Source organism: Mandrillus leucophaeus, unplaced genomic scaffold, assembly GCF_000951045.1.
Source record: "Mandrillus leucophaeus isolate KB7577 unplaced genomic scaffold, Mleu.le_1.0 Scaffold406, whole genome shotgun sequence".
NCBI lineage: Eukaryota > Metazoa > Chordata > Mammalia > Primates > Cercopithecidae > Mandrillus > Mandrillus leucophaeus.
In genome coordinates this window covers 982,470-1,003,039 of record NW_012104321.1, presented here as the reverse complement: position 1 = coordinate 1,003,039, position 20,570 = coordinate 982,470, and the positions used below count along the sequence as shown (strand labels likewise).

The 20,570-nt window shown below is 34.7% G+C and overlaps 1 protein-coding gene across 2 annotated transcripts in view; it reads left to right on the top strand.

Annotated features, from left to right (window-relative positions):
• The window catches only part of CCSER1 (coiled-coil serine-rich protein 1), a 721,948-nt gene that overhangs the window by 65,372 nt on the left and 636,006 nt on the right, over positions 1-20,570 (top strand). For both annotated transcript variants that reach the window (XM_011992176.1, XM_011992177.1), the window contains exons 2-3: positions 9,856-11,220; positions 14,489-14,673. In XM_011992176.1, the coding sequence (XP_011847566.1) occupies positions 9,897-11,220; positions 14,489-14,673 (1,509 nt within the window). In that variant the 5' untranslated portion in view covers positions 9,856-9,896. The remainder of the gene's footprint in view (positions 1-9,855; positions 11,221-14,488; positions 14,674-20,570) is intronic.

The window sequence follows — 20,570 nt, the reverse complement described above, 5'->3', positions numbered from 1 at the left end:
AATAATTTTTGTGTATCTTCCAAGTTGCTTTTAAGACATTTACATGCATATGTCTATATCCTTCCATATTTTGTAATTTTTAAATAGGCTATATATTTTGTACTCTCTTATTTTAATTTTTAAGTCTTACATATAAAAGTAATTCATGATTTCATTCTGATTGTTGAAGCATCATATTACACATAACACCATGTCCCCAATGACGACAACCTCAATTCAAACGCCCTCTTTAAGGATAATCACTGTTAATGCTTTGAAGTACATCCTTCAAGATGTACACATATGATTCTGCAGAGTATTTAATATTATACATATTATTTGATAATAAATTTTAAATTGACATAAAATGTATACTGAATAGTATGTCACTTACCAATTTGATTTTATTAACATAATGCCTTGGAAAATTTTCCTTTGTTTGTTCATATATTTGACCTTATATGTTTAGCTCTTGTATATAATGCTGTAGAATAAATAGACAATTTTTGGAATTTTAAAAATTCTCCCATTAATGAACATTTATATTATTTTGTATTTTCACTACAGTAAGCCTGAATATCCCTGTACATGCTTCTTTGAGTAGACCTGTGAGTATTATTCTAGGGTAAATGCTGAGAAGTGGAATTATTTTTTCATTTTATACTTTGATAAATAATTTTAATTTTAAAATGACTTTAACAATTTGGATTTCTTTGTAAGTGTCCGTCCATATGTACTACTTCTTTCACCAAACCTGATATTATTAAATTTTAAAAAGTTATAGATGAAAAATACTGTATTTATTTCTGATTAATTATGGAGTTGATCATCTGCTCATATGTTGATTAGTGATTTATATTTCCTCTTCTGTAAATTTCCTGTTACTATTCTTTGCTCCCTTTTATTCTTTGTGTTTTCTTACCGGCTTATAGGAGTCCTTTCTATTTCCCCGATTACTAATGAGTTTGAGTATTTTAAAAATATATTCATTAGTGATTTGTGTTTCTTCTTTCAGGAATTACTTGTTCTTATTCTTTGCTCATTTATTTTTGCTTTTAGGTTCTTTTTCTTATTGATTTATAGTTCTTTATATATTCCAGATATTAATTATCTGACTGGCATAGGATACCAAAGACCAGCCCCTGTCTTAATGTATCAGTTAGTGCGCCAGAGCTTTCCCATGGGATCAGTCTGAAGCTAGTGTCCAGTTTTTGACCACATCTTGGCTTAGCTTCTTCTCCACTTATCCCCAGTGTCCCCATCTTATTAGCCTTTCTTTCTTTAATCAGCTTGACGTGTTAGAACAAGAATTCCTTACTCAGGCTCTACTTCTAGGAAACCTATCCTGGATCTGTGATGACTTTTTCTTTAAATCAGTGTTTTAAAACCAAGCCAATTCTCCAATGGAAGATATAAAAAAATGCAACTGCTCTGTACTAATAAACATATACTTTCAAATGTGTGCTATCCTCTTTAAAGTTGTATATTTGTTGTACTGACATTGCCACTGCTCAACAAATTTATTCAGACTCCGAGAGAGTCTTTGAATGTTCATAATATTGTCAGTTCTTTGCTCCCTGTCTGAACTATTTTGTTGACAGTGAACAATTATTCAGTCATGTGCAAAGTGATCAATGTGTCAAATATTTTGGGTCAAAAGCAAGGAAGGTATGGCTAAATGAAATTATTTGTAACAGACAGGTTTAAAAATGTTTGTAATATTGGTTCCATCCCTGTTTATTCAGTGATATAAGGTAGAGGTACTAATTCGAGCCTCATTAGCATGTGGATACTGCAACCTCTGATGCTTTTTCCATACTTTTTGGGATTGGCTCAGAAAGTAACAGTACTAGTCTAGGAGTAGACAGAGTTAGAACTTACAGCAGAAAAGGTGGGGGAAAGTTATACGCTAAGGAAAACATCTTTGCTCTAAAACAGCGCAAACATGGTTAATTGATTATGATACATAAATTATTGAGCGTCGGTCATGTACTAGACCCTGTTCTAAGTGCTTTATTGCATTAACATTTTTGCTTTTCTGAAAAATTTTTCAAGGCAGATGCTACTGTGATCCCCAAGAAGCAGCTCAGGCTCAAGGAGGTTACGCCATTTATTTAAGTCACACTAAAGTCACACAGCTCTTAAATGTAGTGCTGAATTTAAACCCAGCTATTCTTGTATCAGAGTCTGAATTCTTAACAGTTATGCATTCACTGTGTCTAAACCTTAGTACATGCAACTGTAGGATTCTTTAAGCATAAATGTGCCTCTTATTATTTACTTAAGCCTGAGTCATATGCTTTTACACTTCTTTCTTCTTTTACCACTAACTTCTTTGTATGTCTGACCAGAGCCCATCTTTCTCTATTTCTCTTTTCTCTCTGTTTCTTCTGGTCATTAAAGAATCAAGATCATATCTGGCTGAGTATCAAGATTACATATATAAATGTGTAACTTATGTCTTTCTAAATATTTATCATCATCCCTTAATTAATCCAAATAATTCATCTGCTTTCCTAAATCCTGCTAGAATAATTTCTTTCTAATGTGTTCTTCTTTCTTTTTGTAGCTGTTCCCATTGTCATGCTACTTGCACACCACTCACCCTCTTTCTCTTTTTATCTGGAGGACTGATTTATACAAATCTAATCAGAGACAATCTATCTTTGCTTATATACCATGTTTTGTGTCAGTTCATTTTTAGGAGTGACCCAAAGACAGACATTTCTTATATAAGCAATTATTTGTTTTGGTTATTTTGTGTATTTGTTGAGAACAACTTAGTGTACTCAATATGGCTAAATTATATACGAATTCAATAAATTGTTAATTAAACATATGTAATCAATTACGTGATTTCTGGCTTTTTCTACCTTAGGCTGACAATTTCATTCTCTTTTCTGTGACTGATCACCCACTTGGTCCCGATTAGCCATCCTTTTAATGTGTCTCATATTCTCCTCACTGACTTTACTGGCAGAAGTGGCCTTTGTCAGTGTTGTGGGAATCATTTAGCTGTTAAAAATGCCTCCGTTATTTTCCCATTTATTTAAGGGGAAACAGCAAAAACATTTTGGAAATGCATGGAGAGATAAACTGAAAAAGTGTTGAGATGTAGATAGCATGGTCTTTCTAGTAGAAAGAGCCTGGACTGCAAGAATCTTCACAAGTGCGAGCCCTGTTTATATCTGTGTTAAATGATATAATTAGGTAAGATTGGGAAGTTACTTCAAGCTGATATCCTACTTATTTTGGTAAAAATTGATCAATGTCCTTTGATATGTTTACATATTATTAATTTTCTGCCATCATTTTCTTAATGTTAAAATTATTACCTAGGAAATATTTGTTTCTTTCATGGATCTTCTTTTATTTTCACCAAGTATAATGGAAGATTTTCTTTTTAATATGGTCACTTAGGCTCTACCAGATTATTTTCTGAATGTTTTTCTGGGAAAGAATAGAGCTGGGAACAGATTTAACTTATGCAGCATTCCCCTAAACATTTCAAATATTGATCATTTGTTTTCAAATGCCAATAAAAATATAAATTTAGGGAATTTGATTATAAGAGGTCAGAGTACTGATCTCACATTATATACATCTCTTCAATATTGTTTTAGGTGATTTTTAATAGACTGGTTGTGATACACATTTTGTTAGGTAGATGATTTTCATAACTACTCTGAGAGCTGCACCACCATCTACCTCTTGCTTGAATATATTTCAACAGAAAAGGCAGAACTGTATATTTACTCTGTGCCAAGCAGTGGGTTAGTGTCCTTGTGATGTAGTATCTTCTCATTTTTAAAATACTCTATAAAGTAATTATTATTGACGTTCCAGTTTATAGTATCAGTAAGTGGTAGTACTTGCATTTAAGTGCCAATTACACGTGTATGTAAGAGGTATATAAGAGAGACAAAGAATACTTAGGATTACCTCAGATATGAGACCAGGTGACATGTCATCATCTATGACTCATAATGAAAAAATATGATGGGTGTACAAATTCTAGGAAAATATTTGAAAAGCAATGAGAAAGAAGAAAAGCGAAGGTAATTTTGCTTTCTTTTTACCTGTACAGACAGATAAACCTATTTAAGTATATGGTAGTCAGCTTCCAAGATGATACAGCTCTGAAACCCTGCAGGACTGTTTTATGCTGTTGGTTAATTTATGCATTTGGAATCATAAAAGAAAGAGGTTTTTTTTTTTTTTTTTTTAGAAAGAGGTTTTTTTTTTTTTTTTTTGAGACAGGGTCTTGTTCTGTCACCCAGGCTAGAGTGCAATGGTGCGATTGTGGTTTACTGCAGCCTTGACCTCCAAGGCTCAAGGGATCCTCCCACCTCAACCTTCCAGGTAGCTGGGACAACAGGTGTGTGCCACCATACCTAGTTAATTAATTTTTTTAAGAGATCGGCTCTCCCTATGTTGCTCAGGCTTGTCTCCAACCCCTGGGCTCAAGCTGTCCTCCTACTTCAGCCTCCTAAAGTGTTGGGATTGACAGGCACGAACCACTGCACCCAGACAGTAATTTTTAAAATGTCTTAATTATGTAATATATTTTACTTTTAGTCCAACTTTAAGTAGGTAACATATTAATGATCCATGTCCAAATTATGAATCATTTAACTAGAATTCATATCTTCTTCAACCATATCAAATAAGAAATTTGACTCTAAGTTTATTTAGAATAGATCCTCCTATAATGTGGTACTCTGTTAAGGGTAATGATTATGTTTGCTAAGGTTGTAGAGGTCACTGAATAGAGTACTGTACCTTCTGGAAGCCTTTTGTTAAATCCTGGTGCTAAAGAACAAAAGTACTATTTCTTCAGGTTGCCATTGTAAATTTCTAAGCGATCAAACTGAGTTTTACTTCTAATAGGGCCCATATACATTTGTATAGTAGTGTTATCTTCAAGTTAATCTTACCTTTTGTTTATTTACATATCATTAAATTTATAATAAAAAACATGTAAAAAATTTGTTTTTTCAAAATAAAATAACGTTTATGGTAGTAAAGACCCCTAGATAATGGATGGGTCTAGTTCAACCTCCATATTTTTAAGACCTATTATTATGAAAGTGACTATGATTTCTGAATCGAGAAATATTAGATAAGAATTGAGAAAAGATGTTTATTTTATCCAATTTGGAAACTTATAAAAATGTATACAATGTTTGCTAAGGGATTAAAGGTAACTGTTATAAAAACATTGTAGTAAAAAGAAATAAAATTAGCAGTTATGATGTTGTTGCATTTATCTTTAGTGAATAATTGAAGTTGCTGTGATGACATATTATTTCATGAAACTTATTCAGCATTATGTTTTCATGTTTTCAACTGTTTATTAGCAAATTTCAGATTATTGAACTTTTAAAGTTTGGAAGCCTTTTAATAAATATGAATCTCTAAAAGTTGTAATTTAGCATAATTACCCTCAGGATTATAAGATTTATTCATGGCAGTGAGACAGAAAATATGTTTATGTAGGTTTGAAATCCTGAAGTGTTGAAGTTAAAACATAGAAATCTGTGTACTCTATAGGTACAAATTGCATATTTTCTCAGGCACTGGGTATCAAATTAAGGAGAAGTGGTTTTTGTCATTAAGACAAAATAGTAACTTGAGATAAATAAACAGATGCTTACTATGTAAGCTAATATTGAGGAAATGTAAAGGAGAAGTACCATTTGCAGGATGGGAGACAGTGGGAATGGGTTGTCAGGTAGGGAAAGAGTGTCAGGGATGGCAACTTGGAAGGGGCAATGTTTTGGAAGTGGTTCACATATAGTTTGATTTAAATTCAAATTCATATGGAGAAAAGGGAACTCTTGCACACTGTTGGTGGGGATGTAAATTAGCACAGCCTCTGTGGAACACAGTATGGAGGTTCCTCCAAAACTAAAGTAGGAGGCTTTTGCCATGTTGGAGTTACAGGAAGGGCATCCCAAGCTGGTGGACCTAAATCTCCAAAGGTCTTGAAGGTGAAAGTGATCAGAAAATGTCAGTCATGACCAAGTGCAGTGGCTCATGCCTGGGCTCCCAACACTTTGGGACACCGAGGCAGGAGGATTGTTTGAGGCCAGGAGTTTGAGATCAGCCTGTGCAACATAGCAAGACTCTGTCTCTATGAAACTTTTTTTAAAAGTTAATTGGGCATGATGCTGTATGCCTGTAGTCCCAGCTACTTGGGAGGCTGAGGTAGAAGGATAGCTTGAGCACATGAATTTGAGGCTGCAGTTAGCTATGTTCTCTCCACTGCATTCTAGCCTGGGTGACAGAGCAAGACCTTGTCTCCAAAAACAAAACAAAACAAAACAAAAAACAAAGAAAGAAAGAAAAGGAAAAGGAAAGAAAGATAAGAAAATGACAGTCATCAGTGTAAATGGATCATGAAGTGTGAGGAGAAGAGCAATGAATCTGGAAATGTAGACAGCATCCAAGCCTTAAAGAGCTTTCCTAAAGAATATGGATAATCCTGATCTATAGTCTATTTTCTCCTTATTTAGCTGGGAAGCTCTCAAGGGAAATATGAGTTCATGTTAAAAATAAAAGACATGTGAAGGATATTTATCTCTAGTAGATTTGTATCTACTCCAGGTTATTCAATAATGTGCAGATACCTTTTGGTATCTATGATGTTTTTACTTAAAGAAATTAGGACAAACATATCACTGACCTTAATAGATTATTTGTGCCCAGTGGAAGTCTGGTGGTTTTCATTAAGTATTTAAGAGCAAGAGTGATTATAAAATTGTTTAAAATTTTTTTTTTTCGTTAGTTAGATCCTTTGAATACTTGCTAAAGAGATATGGGACTGACTCTTTTACTTTTAATGCTGCTCCAAATGCAGAAAATACTTCAAAAATGGCCAATAAATATTTAATATACATAAATTTTGAGTATTTCAGTAATGATGGTTGATATCTTGACATTCAGGCATTGAAGGCTATAGGTTCACAACCAGCTGCAAATCATTATGGTTGATTATGTTCTAATTAGAGAAAAATTCTTCAATAGGTATTGAATGGAAATAAATGTTGTATGTAAGTGAAAAAAATCATGGCTGTGAATGATGTTAGTTGAAACATTTTAAAGAATATAGTCATGAAAACATGTATTATTCATTGTATACACTTTGGAAAATCTAAGCTGTGAGGAAAATCACACATTTTTATTTGTGAACAATTTTAAGAGCTAAAATGTATGTTTATGTTTTAGGTTTTCTTCAAGCAAAGCCTTACAAGAATACTGAAATGTTTTGGGAGTGGTTCACATATAGTTTGATTTAAATTCAAATTCATATGGAGAAAAGGGAATTCTTGCACACTGTTGGTGGGGATGTAAATTAGCACAGCCACTATGGAAAACAGTATGGAGGTTCCTCCAAAACTAAAGATAGAACTATCATATGATCCAGCAATCCTACTTCTGGGTATATAGCCAAACAATTGAAATCAGTATGTCAAAGAGATATCTGTACTCCTATGCTTATTGCATCATTATTCATGATAGCCAAGATATACAACAAACCTAAGTGTACATCTGTGGAGGAATGGATTAAGAAAATGTGGTTTATATATATAATGAAATACTATTCAGCCTAAAAAAGAAATTCTGTCACATGTCACAACATGGATAAACCTGGAGGACATTATGCTCAATGAAATAACCTAGACACAGACAGACAAATATTGCATGATCTCCCTTATATATGGAATCTAAATCATTAAACTCATAGAAGTAGAAAGTAGAATGGTTACCAGAGACCGGGATGTTAAGACCGGGGGCTGGGGTGTTGGGGCCAGGGGAATGGGGAAATAATGTTCAGAGGGTACAGAGTTTCAGTTAGACAGGAGAAATAAGTTTTAGAGATTGATTACACAGCATGGTGACTATAGTTAACAATAATGTACTGCATATTTCAAAATGGATAAAGGAGTACATTTTAAATGCTGTCACTACAAAAAATGGTATGTATATGAGGTGATAGGTATGTTAATTTGCTTAATTATTTTATAATATAAACACATATCAAAAATCACATTATACCTCATAAGTATATACAATTGTCATCTGTGAATTAAAAATAAAATCAAGTTTTAAAATTAAAGTCATTGACTGTAGTGAAAAATCATCCACTAAAAATCTTATAATACAAATATGTCAGATTTTATGTTGTTTGGAGAAAAATATTAAATAGTTATGAATGAATATCTAAAAGCAAATATTCATCATTTTTGTCACATACTTGTTCAAGGAAATGAAAGTATTTTACTTGATCAATTCTCATATTTACAAGGATGACAAAATAGAGGATTTTAAATTTTGTATAGTATTAATTTTTAGTCAGGTAGTTTTGGTTGTAAAAACTAAGAAAATGAAACAGAGTCTGATTCAATTTACAAAGGGAGAGGGTGCATTACAGTTGAAGGATTAAACAAAACTCATAAATAAAATAGCATCCAAATCAGGTACAGTTTAAAAATCAGTGAAAAATGGTGGTCACTAGAATAACAATATTTGCTGTACAAGTTTGAATCCCTGATGTAGAAACATAGCAGGGCCTTCATTCAGCAGTAGGAGTTCATGACTAATTAGTGAATGTAATATGTACCATGCTGATTATAAGCTTACCCCGTAGTTAGATAAGGCTTGGTTTTTTATTCCTGTTTTGCCAGGTGTTGGCTGAATGACATTACACAAGTTGCTTTTCTGTTGTAAAATGTTCATAGTCTTATTACCTATTTCTAGAAATACAAGGTGTGAAAGAGATAATCTGTTGGGAAGTACCTGGTACCTCGAAGTTGATGAGTTGTAGCTGCCACCTCTCCTCACCCTTGTCCTTCTCCTCCTTTATCTTCTCCATTGATACCCTGAATATACTGACATTAATATGGTTCATAAATTTTCTATGCTTCTGATTCTCTCAGTATGTATTGTCACTTCTCTCAACGTTACCAACTGTCTTAGTTTTTATTCAAGCATTTTCTTCAAGTGACACCTGTGGTTCTCTCATAAGTTTAACTTGTTTGTAACCCTACGTTATATCCTTGTGATTTAGTTTCTTCTTCCAATGGCCTGCTTATCTCTCAGCTTCCCAAATCAAACTTGTGGTGGGGTCGGGGGAAGGGGGAGGGATGGCAATAAGAGAAATACCTATTGTAAATGACGAGTTAATGGGTGCAGCACACCCACATGGCACATGAATACATATGTAACAAACCTGCATGTTGTGCACATATACCCTAGAACTTAAAGTATAATTTAAAAAAGAGAGAGAGAAAAAAAAAGAGAAAAAAAGTCTATAGCAATTGGTTTTTCTTTGAGTGCTGATTGTGGTGTCAGGCTATACCATTGTCTTGTTTATGATTCTGTTGAGCTCCCATCAGGAACTTGTTGAATCATGTGGTATAAAATGAAAATACTTCTAGTGGTCTCTGACAAGACTCATGGTGGTGCATTTACCCAGACAGAAATTATTATGTCTGTCACGTGCCTACTGCATCTAAAAAAAACATAAAAAGTTAAGAATAAACAGTTTACTAAAATTATGGAACAGCTATAAGTAGTAAGTCTGGGTCTTAAATACCTGGTGTCTCCAAAGCCAACACTCTTGAATAAACTTTAAATATTTTTGTTAATCTTAAAATGTTTGCATCACTATAAAATATCAGTACAAGTTATTGGATCATTTTTACTACTTATAAATTCAAAAACGTTTATTAGGTATCAGATTTTTGTTATTGATTGTTTTAGTATAAACCAAATTCTATTTCGTGTCTTGAAAAACAGTATTTTGTTTTAAAATGTATTATTTGTACTTGAATTCTATTGACTTGTTCTTTTTGTTTTAACCTTTCTCAGGCTGCTAAGTTGGCTTTCACAGTGCAAGCCTTGGAGTCCCAATGGGGGACTCAGGATCAAGACGATCTACCCTGGTCTCCCGGTTGCCAATATTCAGAAGAAGTATTAGCAGAAGACATGATTCTCTTCCTTCTTCACCTTCTTCCAGTAATACAGTTGGTGTCCACAGTTCCTCTCCTTCCAGCACTAACTCAAGCTCAGGTAGCACAGGTAAACGGAGGAGCATATTCCGTACTCCTTCCATTAGCTTCCACCATAAGAAGGGGAGTGAGCCTAAGCAAGAACCTACCAACCAGAACCTTAGTATTTCAAATGGTGCTCAACCTGGTCACAGCAATATGCAGAAACTGAGTTTGGAAGAACATATTAAGACCAGGGGAAGACATTCTGTTGGTTTTAGTAGTTCACGAAATAAGAAGATAACAAGATCTTTGACAGAGGACTTTGAAAGGGAAAAAGAGCACTCAACTAACAAGAATGTCTTTATAAATTGTCTAAGTTCCGGCAAAAGTGAAGGAGATGATTCTGGTTTCACAGAAGACCAAACTCGCCGTTCTGTTAAGCAGTCAACAAGGAAGCTACTCCCTAAATCTTTTTCATCGCATTATAAATTTTCTAAGCCAGTTCTACAGAGCCAATCTATTTCACTGGTACAGCAGTCTGAATTCTCATTGGAAGTTACACAGTACCAAGAGAGAGAACCTGTGTTAGTAAGAGCTTCACCATCCTGCTCTGTGGATGTAACGGAACGGGCAGGAAGCTCTTTACAATCTCCTTTGCTTTCTGCTGATCTTACCACAGCTCAGACACCTTCAGAATTTTTAGCCTTGACTGAAGATTCTGTGTCTGAAACGGATGCATTTTCTAAAAGTGGAAGCATGGCATCCCACTGTGACAACTTTGGCCACAATGATTCTACCTCTCAGATGTCTCTCAATCCTGCTGCTGTTACAAAGACAACAATAGAACTTATGGGAACTGTCCCCTGTGCAATTATGTCTCCCGGGAAATATAGGTTAGAGGGTCAATGTAGCACTGAATCTAATTCCTTACCAGAAACCTCTGCTGCTAATCAGAAGGAAGTGTTATTACAAATTGCTGAACTATCTGCTACAAGTGTGAGACACTCAGAGAGTAACCTACCAGCACATACTGAAAGAGAAGAAAATATAGGGTTACAAAATAGTGAAACAAGGTTGGGGACAGACTCCCCAAGGAAACTTGGATTTTATGAGCAACATAAAGCAATAGCTGAACATGTTAAAGGGATCCATCCTATTTCAGATTCAAAGATAATACCTACTTCTGGTGATCATCATATTTTTAACAAAATGTCATATGGATATGAAGCAAATCCTGCCAAAGGTATGCTGATTTTCTTTGTGTAACAAATGATATGAATTGATTTTCATTATACTTTATTCAGTTTTCTTATTCCATCTCATAAATGGAAACCACATTTTTCTTGTTTTTCACTTTCAAAATGGTTTCCTATTTATAATTTGTGTTAAATGTTTCCCCTGCTTGATTTTAAACTTACATCAATTGTATTATGCTGAAAATGTAATTCAGCAATATTATTCATTTTTTCTTGGTTATGTTATCCATAACTAAGAAGCAGCCTCTTAGTTATAGTGCTTATTGGAGCACCTTCAGAAGAAAGTGAAAGGAAACTAATTCTGTTTGCAATGTGGATTTCTCCAAAGTAAGGACTGTCTTTTATAGAGTTTGTTATAGAGGCATTGGTATTTCTTATTTAGTGAAATTGATATATTCCAGCTAAAATCACTATAAAATTTGTATAATTTAACATTATTTCCTTTGTTAACTAAGCTTTCATTATTAAATAGGATCTGTGTTTCAATATAAATAATTCCTATCTCTAGATACAAAAACAGAATTGTAAGCTTAAAAATAACCTATCTTTGGAAGCTGGAGACAGGTTTCAACTCTACCTCTGACATTAACTCTGCAATTTTGGACACCTTCTCTTTAGTTTAAAAAAAGTGGTAGTATATATGAATTACTCTAATATGGCTACAGAAAATTTTGTTTTTTTAACATGAAATTCAGTTCAAGATAATTATTGAAAAATACCACTGCTGGGCTGTCTTAGACATATTTTAATTCCTTTTTCTCTGCTATCATTAATGCTACTACTACTACTACTACTAATTTCCCCAAATTTGGAGGTGATTATGTCCTAGATATTACTTTATATACATTAATTAAAATGATTGAAATTGCTACTATTATTATAAGCTATTTTGCAGGCAAGAAAATGGGAGCAAAGGTAAATTGTGTGTCGGCAATCACAAAACTAGTAATTCATTTATTGGGATACAAATCCTATGAGGTAGGCTCCTATGTTTCCCATTTTACAAATGTGAGAACAGGGGCTAAAGAATCATACAGCTGGTAAGTAGTGCAGTCAAATTACAACTCTGAATCCAAAGCTCTGGCTCTCCATAACTCTGCTTTACTACATGTCATGACTTAAAATATGAAATAAAATTTATATAACATAATGTCACAAGTAATAGGATTATATAGTTCATCCATAAACATGAAATTTTAAAGTTTTAAATACAAGACTTAATTTTCCAGCTGTCTTAATACTTTTCCCATTTGATACAAGATCACTTTTATGCACCTGACCATGTTTTGTCCATTTTTTGAACTTTGTATTCTTGTCTGTGGTCTTGGCTTTAGTCATATATGCGTAGCTTCTTTTCCTGTAATACAATCATGAGAATATGATAATGATGATGATATTAATGATGGTTACCCTTTTGTACAATTAATATGTGCCCAAAAATGTACTAAGAAAATTGAATGCACTATTTTATATAGTCCTTATAAAAATTTTGCATGTCATATTAATAACTAAGATTTATAATAAGCTAAATAACTGTATAGGGTCACATTGTTAGCAAATGATGGACTTGATACTGAAAGTCAGGAAGTTTTTAAATTATATCAAAAAGGGATAGAAATGTAATTATCCTGACATATCTAATTCTTAGTAGTGATGACTTTCCTCAAAGCCTAATTGAATACTGTGTATGTTTCTCTCTCTGGAAATTAAAGAATGACCAATTATCTTGGAGACTATTAATATGTTGATTCAGATCCTAATTGTAACAGAATAACACATTAATTTTGCTGATTTGATAATGTGTTGGCTATTCTTGAATAAATAAGCTGGTAATGTCAACAAGGACAGTATACTATCCTTTAGTTTGTGAAAATATTTGTGTTCTATTTATAAGGATTTTATAATTTTGAAGTTTAAAGTTTTAAAAACAGCTAAGTAAATGCATTTTATCCAATAAACATTTGCTGTAGACACTAACCTTCATAATGCTAAATTTAGTTTGTATTTTGTATGAAACATTTAAGCCAGTACTTGATACACATCTAAGTGTATTAGGTGTACAATCATATCAGAACTAACAATAAAATGTTGAGTTATCTGACAATTTAACTTGTATTCATTGGCTTAAAAAGTTATTTTAAAAGAACTGCTATGTATTGGACTAATAGATTCTGGACAGTCTTTAAACTAGTAGATGAGACTAATTAGAGCAATTTATTCATTAACTCATTCATTCATTCAGCAAATATTTATGGTTTTAACACTATATTGGGCAGTAGGTATGTAGCAGTACACAAAATAGGCCTAGATCCCTGCCTTCCTGAGGCTTACTTTCTACCGGGGATACTCAGTTAATATGCTATTTATATCAGATGGTGATAACTGCTGAGGGTAAGTTTAAAGCAGAATAAAGGCTTAGGAAGCAGAGGTGGGATTGCAGTTTGCATTTTTAAATGTGAGTGGGATGATACCCAAGGTAACATATTGGTAAAGGTTTGAAGGAACTTAAAGAATATGTCATATAGATATTTGAGAGAAATATATTAGTGCAAGGTTGTGGGTCAAAGGCTATGTGGGGCTGGAGCATGCTGGTGATGTACCAGAGCAGCAGCTGTCCAGTGTAGCAGGAGCAGAGTGATGGAGGGGAGAGCAGGACATGAGGTTACAGAGGTGAGCAGGTGAACAGGGTGCCCCTCCTGTCCCTGGTTTGTGGACAGAAAGAGCAGTCATATAGGTCGTATTATGAAGAATATGTTATGCCATTTGGAAAACATCACCTTTTATCTAGAAGAGTGGTGGTGATGGCTCTCATTTATGTTTTAAGTATATGATTCTGGCTACCATGTGGAATGTAGTTTGTGTTGGGGGTGGAGAGGCAGATGGGAGTAGGCAGAGGCAGGAGAATTGTAGCAAATATTGCAGTAACCAAACAAGCATAGATTGGATTTGGTCCAGGGTCTTAGAAAGAGAGGTAGAAGGAATCAGATTCTGTATACAGTTTGAAGGAAATAAGGACAGGGTTTGTTTATGTGATTAATGTGAGCTATGAAGCAACCAAGGATGACTCCAAAAGTTTTGGGCTTCAAAGAGATAACATGATTAAGTGAACTAAACTGATGCTATATATGTAAAAGTTTTCTCATGATAGAGAAGCTTTGAATAACACTAAGAGTTTTCCGCGATCTCTCAGTGGGACATTTGTAAAGAGTACATTTAAATATTTACGTTCATTTTTATTTATTTTCCTTTCCATAGTTCTTGCCAGTAGTCTCAGTCCATTTCGTGAAGGAAGATTTATAGAGAGGAGACTGCGATCCTCGTCAGAAGGCACTGCAGGGAGTAGCAGAATGATTTTGAAACCAAAAGATGGAAATATAGAAGAAGTTAATAGTTTAAGAAAGCAAAGAGCAGGTTCTTCATCTTCAAAAATGAACAGTTTGGTAAGTATATACATACGTCTGTCTCTAATAGAATAATACTGTCTGTATCTGGTATGTTCATGCCTCTTGCAGAATGAACACAAACTACAGGATAAACACCTCATATTTGAAGGGAAAATTTGTTTCCATAGTTGACGTTACAAGTCAGAGAAACAAATTTTTCATCTAGGTCAGGATGGAGTTCACCATGACAGCTGTCTTTAGTTCCTGTCTTCCTTGCTTCCATGGAAAGTTTGACATTCTTTATTCTAGAACAAGACCCTTGAATACAGAAACTAGGAAAAATGCTGAACATGAGGATCTCCTTTGACACCATTATTTCGCATCCTCTCTCCACCATATAGCCCTCTAGAAAATACCCTTTTGTAAATCACACTGACTCTGGTACCACTCTTAGTCCCTAGTAGACCCTAACCTCACTGTTCTCCTGCAGTGCCCTTCCACAAAGGGTGAGGAGTTGGTGTGAAGCTTATGAGGACCAATGTGAAATGCCCATCCAATGCTTGCATACATTGGAGGTAATCAAGATGCCCTATTCCTGGTCCAAATTGTAGAACCTGCTTTTAGTATGTGGATGGAGGTGGGGTGTATAGGGAGAGGCATGGTCTGAGTTTTTATGTGTGAACTAGGGTGTCACAGAGGCGTTAGTATGAAGCTCCCTCATAGTATGAGACAGACTCAGGGATGGGAAGAGATGAGGGGTGAACTGCAGCTTTGGGTCCATGTGGCCTCAGGTTTCACAAGTATTAGAGTGTGATTGCCTTTTGGAGATCACTTTGCTCACCTTCACACAGATGTGTCCTTTTTCAGCAGAGTATTTAACATCTATTGTCCAAAATATTCCTTTAAAATAATCTTTCTACCTACCTATCCATGTATATATGTGAAAAATGCTCAAAAATTAATCACTTATGATATGTCTATTATTTTATGTAATTGGGTTTCAAATGAAAATATTAGGTAATTGAGATCTGATAATTATTTTGTGAAGAAGCCTTAAGTTAGTAAGGTAACATTGTGTGATAGCAAAATCACTGTGCTTGATGTTAGAGGTTTTAATCATTTTTTTCTGGTGTGGTCATTTCTTAATCCTGGGCAAATTTGTAACCACAAAATAGCAAATGATAATAGGCATCTTGTTTCCATTACACTAAAAAATGACTATGTGAGTGTTTACATTTTTACATATGGAAATACATATTTCATGCTTCATTTTGTTCTTTTGTGCATTGGCTATTGTATTATTATTGTTGCAATGGATATTTTTGATCTAAGTATGAAAATTTGTTAAAAAAGATTTCCAGTTGATGCACCATTAAAAGTTAGGACTAATGAAGTATTACAAAACATTTATCATCACAACATTTTCACTATTTCTTCATGGAGAGGTATTTATATTAATAGGGGTATACTATTCAACTTTGAAAGTTGTGCCTTTTACATATTCTCTCATATCTCATGTGTTTTTCATACTGCATTTAATTTAAATAATTCTAGTTTGAGACCAGCCTAGGCAAAGTATCGAGAACTCGTCTCTAAAAAAAAATTTAATAATTAGCTAGAAGTGGTGGCTTACACCTGTAGTCCCAGCTACTCAGAAGGCTGATGTGGGAGGATCACTTGGGTCCAGGAGTTGGAGGCTGCAGTGAGTTATTGCGACCCCGCACTTCAGCCTGGGCAACAGAGTGAGACCTGGTCTCAATAAAATAAATACATACATACATACATACATAAATAAAATGTAAAAAGTGTTTATAATATCACAAAGTCACTCTTCTCAGGTTTAGGATTTTTTTTTTTTTTTTTTTTTTTTTTGGAGACAGAGTCGTGCTCTGTCGCCCAGGCTGGAGTGCACTGGCGCAATCTTGGTTCACTGCAACCTCCACCTCCCAGGTTCAAGCAATTCTCCTGCCTCAGCCTCCTGAGTAGCTGGGATTACAGGCACCCGCCACCACGCCTGGCTAATTTTTGTATTTTTAGTAGAGATGGGGTTTCATCATGTTGGCCAGGCTGGTTTTGAACTCCTGACCTCAAGTGATCCACCCGCCTCAGCCTCCCAGAGTGCTGGGATTACAAGCGTGGGCCACCGCGCCCAGCCCTCAGATCCACTTTTAAGATTTAAAACTTAAGAAACAAAAGAAGTGGTTTTGTTTGAGGGCCTTATATTTAAGTTTTTAAAAGTGTGCCTGTAGTAGTATAGTTTTTCCACTAGATGGCAGGAAGACACCACTGCCATGGTGGTGGACAGTCGGGGTTGGAACAAAAACTTAAAATATTGTACATGTTCATTGGATTTACAGATGAAAATTACTGAATTAAATACTGAAACTTTTGAAATTCCTAAAGAGAACTACCAAAAACTACTTCATGATCTTACCATCTTCCTTTGGATTTCACAAGTTATGTCTCATCTTTCAGTTACTTTACAGTTTATTCATTTTTTAATTTTCATTTTTAGTTTTTTAAGGCAGAGCCTCGCTCTGTCACCCAGGCTGGAGTGCAGTGGTGTAAGCTTGGCTCACTGCAACCTCCCCTCCCTGGTTCAAGTGATTCTTGTGACTCAGCCTCCTCAGTAGCTAGGACCACAAGTGTGTGCTACCATGCCAGGCTAATCTTTGTATTTTTAGTAGAGATGTGGTTTCACCATGTTGGCCTGATTGGTCTTGAACTCCTGACCTCAGGTGATCCACTGACATCGCCTCCCAAAGTGCTGGGATTATAGGTGTGAGCCACCACGCCTGGCCAGTTGCTTTACACTTAATTAATTTAAAACGCATGAAATATGTTTTTTACTTGTAGCACTGTAAGGAAGAAATGGTAGGGATTATTTAGTTCTAGATACATGTGAAACAAGTGACATATATTTGGAAAATTGTAGCTCTATGTGTGAAAAGTGACACATTTCTATATTCCTCTTCCAAAATTAAGCAACTGCATGTATTTAAGAATGCATCCATGGTTCAGTTATTTTATTTTAAAGCAAATATAATAGAAACATATGTTTTTAATGCTTGTTTGAACCAAGGGACTACTTTTAATGCCTGACACGTCTTATCACATCCAGTCCTCACAATAGTACTATAAATTAAATGATACTGTAGTGATGAAATTTTGCAAAAGAGGAAAATAAGGCACTGAGAAGATAAGCGGCTTGCCTAAAATGACACAGCTCATAAATGGCAGAGATAGGATCTGGATTTGATCCTTTCTAAGTTCAAATCCTACAATCTTTTGGGAAAATGTATTAGATTTAAAATTAATTTGAGCCATTTTTCAATTGTTTGCATCAATTTGGTGTAATAAAATTAAAACATTTAAAGCAGTCTAACCTTGCTTGCTCTAAGTCTAGGCTGCAGCATTCTATAAGAGATACAAAAGAGGAAAACAAAAACAATATTTAGTGCTTAATCTGAACTTAAAATGCGGTCATGTTTCTTGAAATGCTCATGAATAGTATCTATGTCCTTACTGAGAGATATCCCATCAAAAAGGAACTTTGTCACAAAAGAGGATATTCATACTTGGGAGTTTTGTAATACTTCATGAGTCCTAATTTTTAATGTTAGCATTAATGCAGACCTTCATGTAGTTCATGGAGATTTCAATTTTTGTAATAAAATATGGCTCTATTTATTAAGATGCTGAGCATTTCCTGAATGACCAAAGATATTACCTAATGGATTAGATATAGTTAGATATACCACGGTTCTATTGTTTTTATGTATTTCTAGGGTATTTCAGTCTGGAAGGGAAAGGACAGAATGTATGAACTCTTCAAACATCAAATGCCGAGAGCAAATTGGGATTTGCTTAGGTTTATTAAAAGAAATCAAAGTAAATTTGGAACAATTTGATAAGTGTTCACATTTATTATATTTTTTCAAACCACTTTATAGTATTTTTCCAATTTTTCTCTAATGAGTAACTTTCTGAATACCTTCCTTGGGATTGTCCAAAAAATTTAAAATGCCATTCTAGAAAAAAGTTAAAGTACTTATTTCTTTAAAGAACTTACTTCAGGAACTTTCTCTCCAGATTATGGTATATAAATATATAAATGTAAGGATTTGTCATGGGTTCTCCAACGGCTTTACACAGTGAATTCTAATTCTATATATTTTCAAGATTACTCTCTAGAAAAGTTAATGCGAGAGTAGATTCATATATAATGAACAATACAAAAGACCTGGTACCATTAAAGGAAGGAAAAATGCCTAAGTGGATGAGTCAGGGTAAACTTGGCTAAGTGATAAAAAATACCGCTGGGCGTGGTGGCTCAAGCCTGTAGTCCCAGCACTTTGGGAGGCCGAGGCAGGGGTATCACTTGAGGTCAGGAGTTCGAGACCAGCCTGGCCAAGATGGTGAAACCCTGTCTCTATTTGTATTTTGTAAAAATATAAAAATTAGCTAGCCGTGGTGGTGGGTGACTGTAATCCTAGCTTCTCAGGAGGCTGAGGCAGGAGAATGGCCTGAACCTGGGACTTGGAGATTGCAGTGAGCCAAGATCACACCACTGCACTCCAGCTTGAACGACAAAGTGAGACTCCCTCTCAAAAAAAAAGAGTAAGTAAATAAATAAAATAAATAAAAAATAACTTCCAAATCTAGCAACTCTATATAATATGGATTTCTTTCTCACTTAGGCTACATGGTTATTGTGGAAGGCGGGGTTCTGTTCAGTGTCTCCTCCTGTATTCAGGCTGTTGAAGCAGCTAACTTTGCAAACATTGCCTTTCACCATGGCAAAAAAGAAAGAGATCTCTGGAGGTCCCTGTAATAAAATACTTTGAATTGTGAGAATCACTTTACTTCTGCTCACAACTCATTCGTCAGATCTAATCATATGGCCCAAACTAGAAACAAAAGCAGCCAAGAAGAATAATCACTTTCCTGTATCTAGAGGTGGAGACTCAGGTTTGGTGAGCACTTAATGACTATCATATTCCCAAATATTTTGTTGTATCCAAGTTCTTTTAATTAACCTAGATTTACTGCTTGCCTCCTCTTTCCCTTTTGTCAAAAGACATTTAATGGGCCCTGACTTTGTGCTTCATACTGTGCTGGACTGTGTGGTTGAAAAGATGAAAACATCTCTGAAATTGAAGAATTCGTATATATTACAGGTTTTATTCTTTAGAATATTCTCTCTTTCTTAAAGGCCTTGAGATGTGTATCTTAAGTGAACTAAGTTTACTTTTTTCCTTGACTCAAGGAATCTTTACTATTTTTGTAAGTATTTATTTTCATTGCAACAAGCCGTTGGTTTTGAAAGTTGTATTGTCTTCAGATTCCTCAGCAAATGCGTTTGCAAAGTTGCCCTGTACTGTTTGTGCTGAGTGATTCACACAACTTTTCATTTATGGCCAGTTTTACTCTGACACAGCATGTTTTCTTTCATTTAGCATCCTGCTGCTTTTATGTGGAAACTGTGAATGACACAGTAAAAACATAACTATAGGACTTTGGTAGAAGAACAAATCAGATTTATATTTGATTAATAAGAAGTAGTTACTTGCAGATCATTAACATCTCATATCACATTTTAATTTTTTGGTATGTTGAACTGCAGAATTTAGTTATTGATAATAGTAGAATAATATATAAGACTAATTGTACCCTATTTGAGATAGCCAAGCATTTTACTGTTCATTTACTTTTCTTCTGGGGCCTGCTGTTTTCTCATTTGTAAGCTTATTCTTTCTTCATTATAATTCTTCATTCATTAAAGCATTCACAGTTTCTTATAATAAATATTTATTGACAATCTGTTCCGAAGAATCAAAGATGAAAGAGACAGTACTTGCCGGGCGCGGTGGCTCAAGCCTGTAATCCCAGCACTTTGGGAGGCCGAGACGGGTGGATCACGAGGTCAGGAGATCAAGACCATCCTGGCTAAC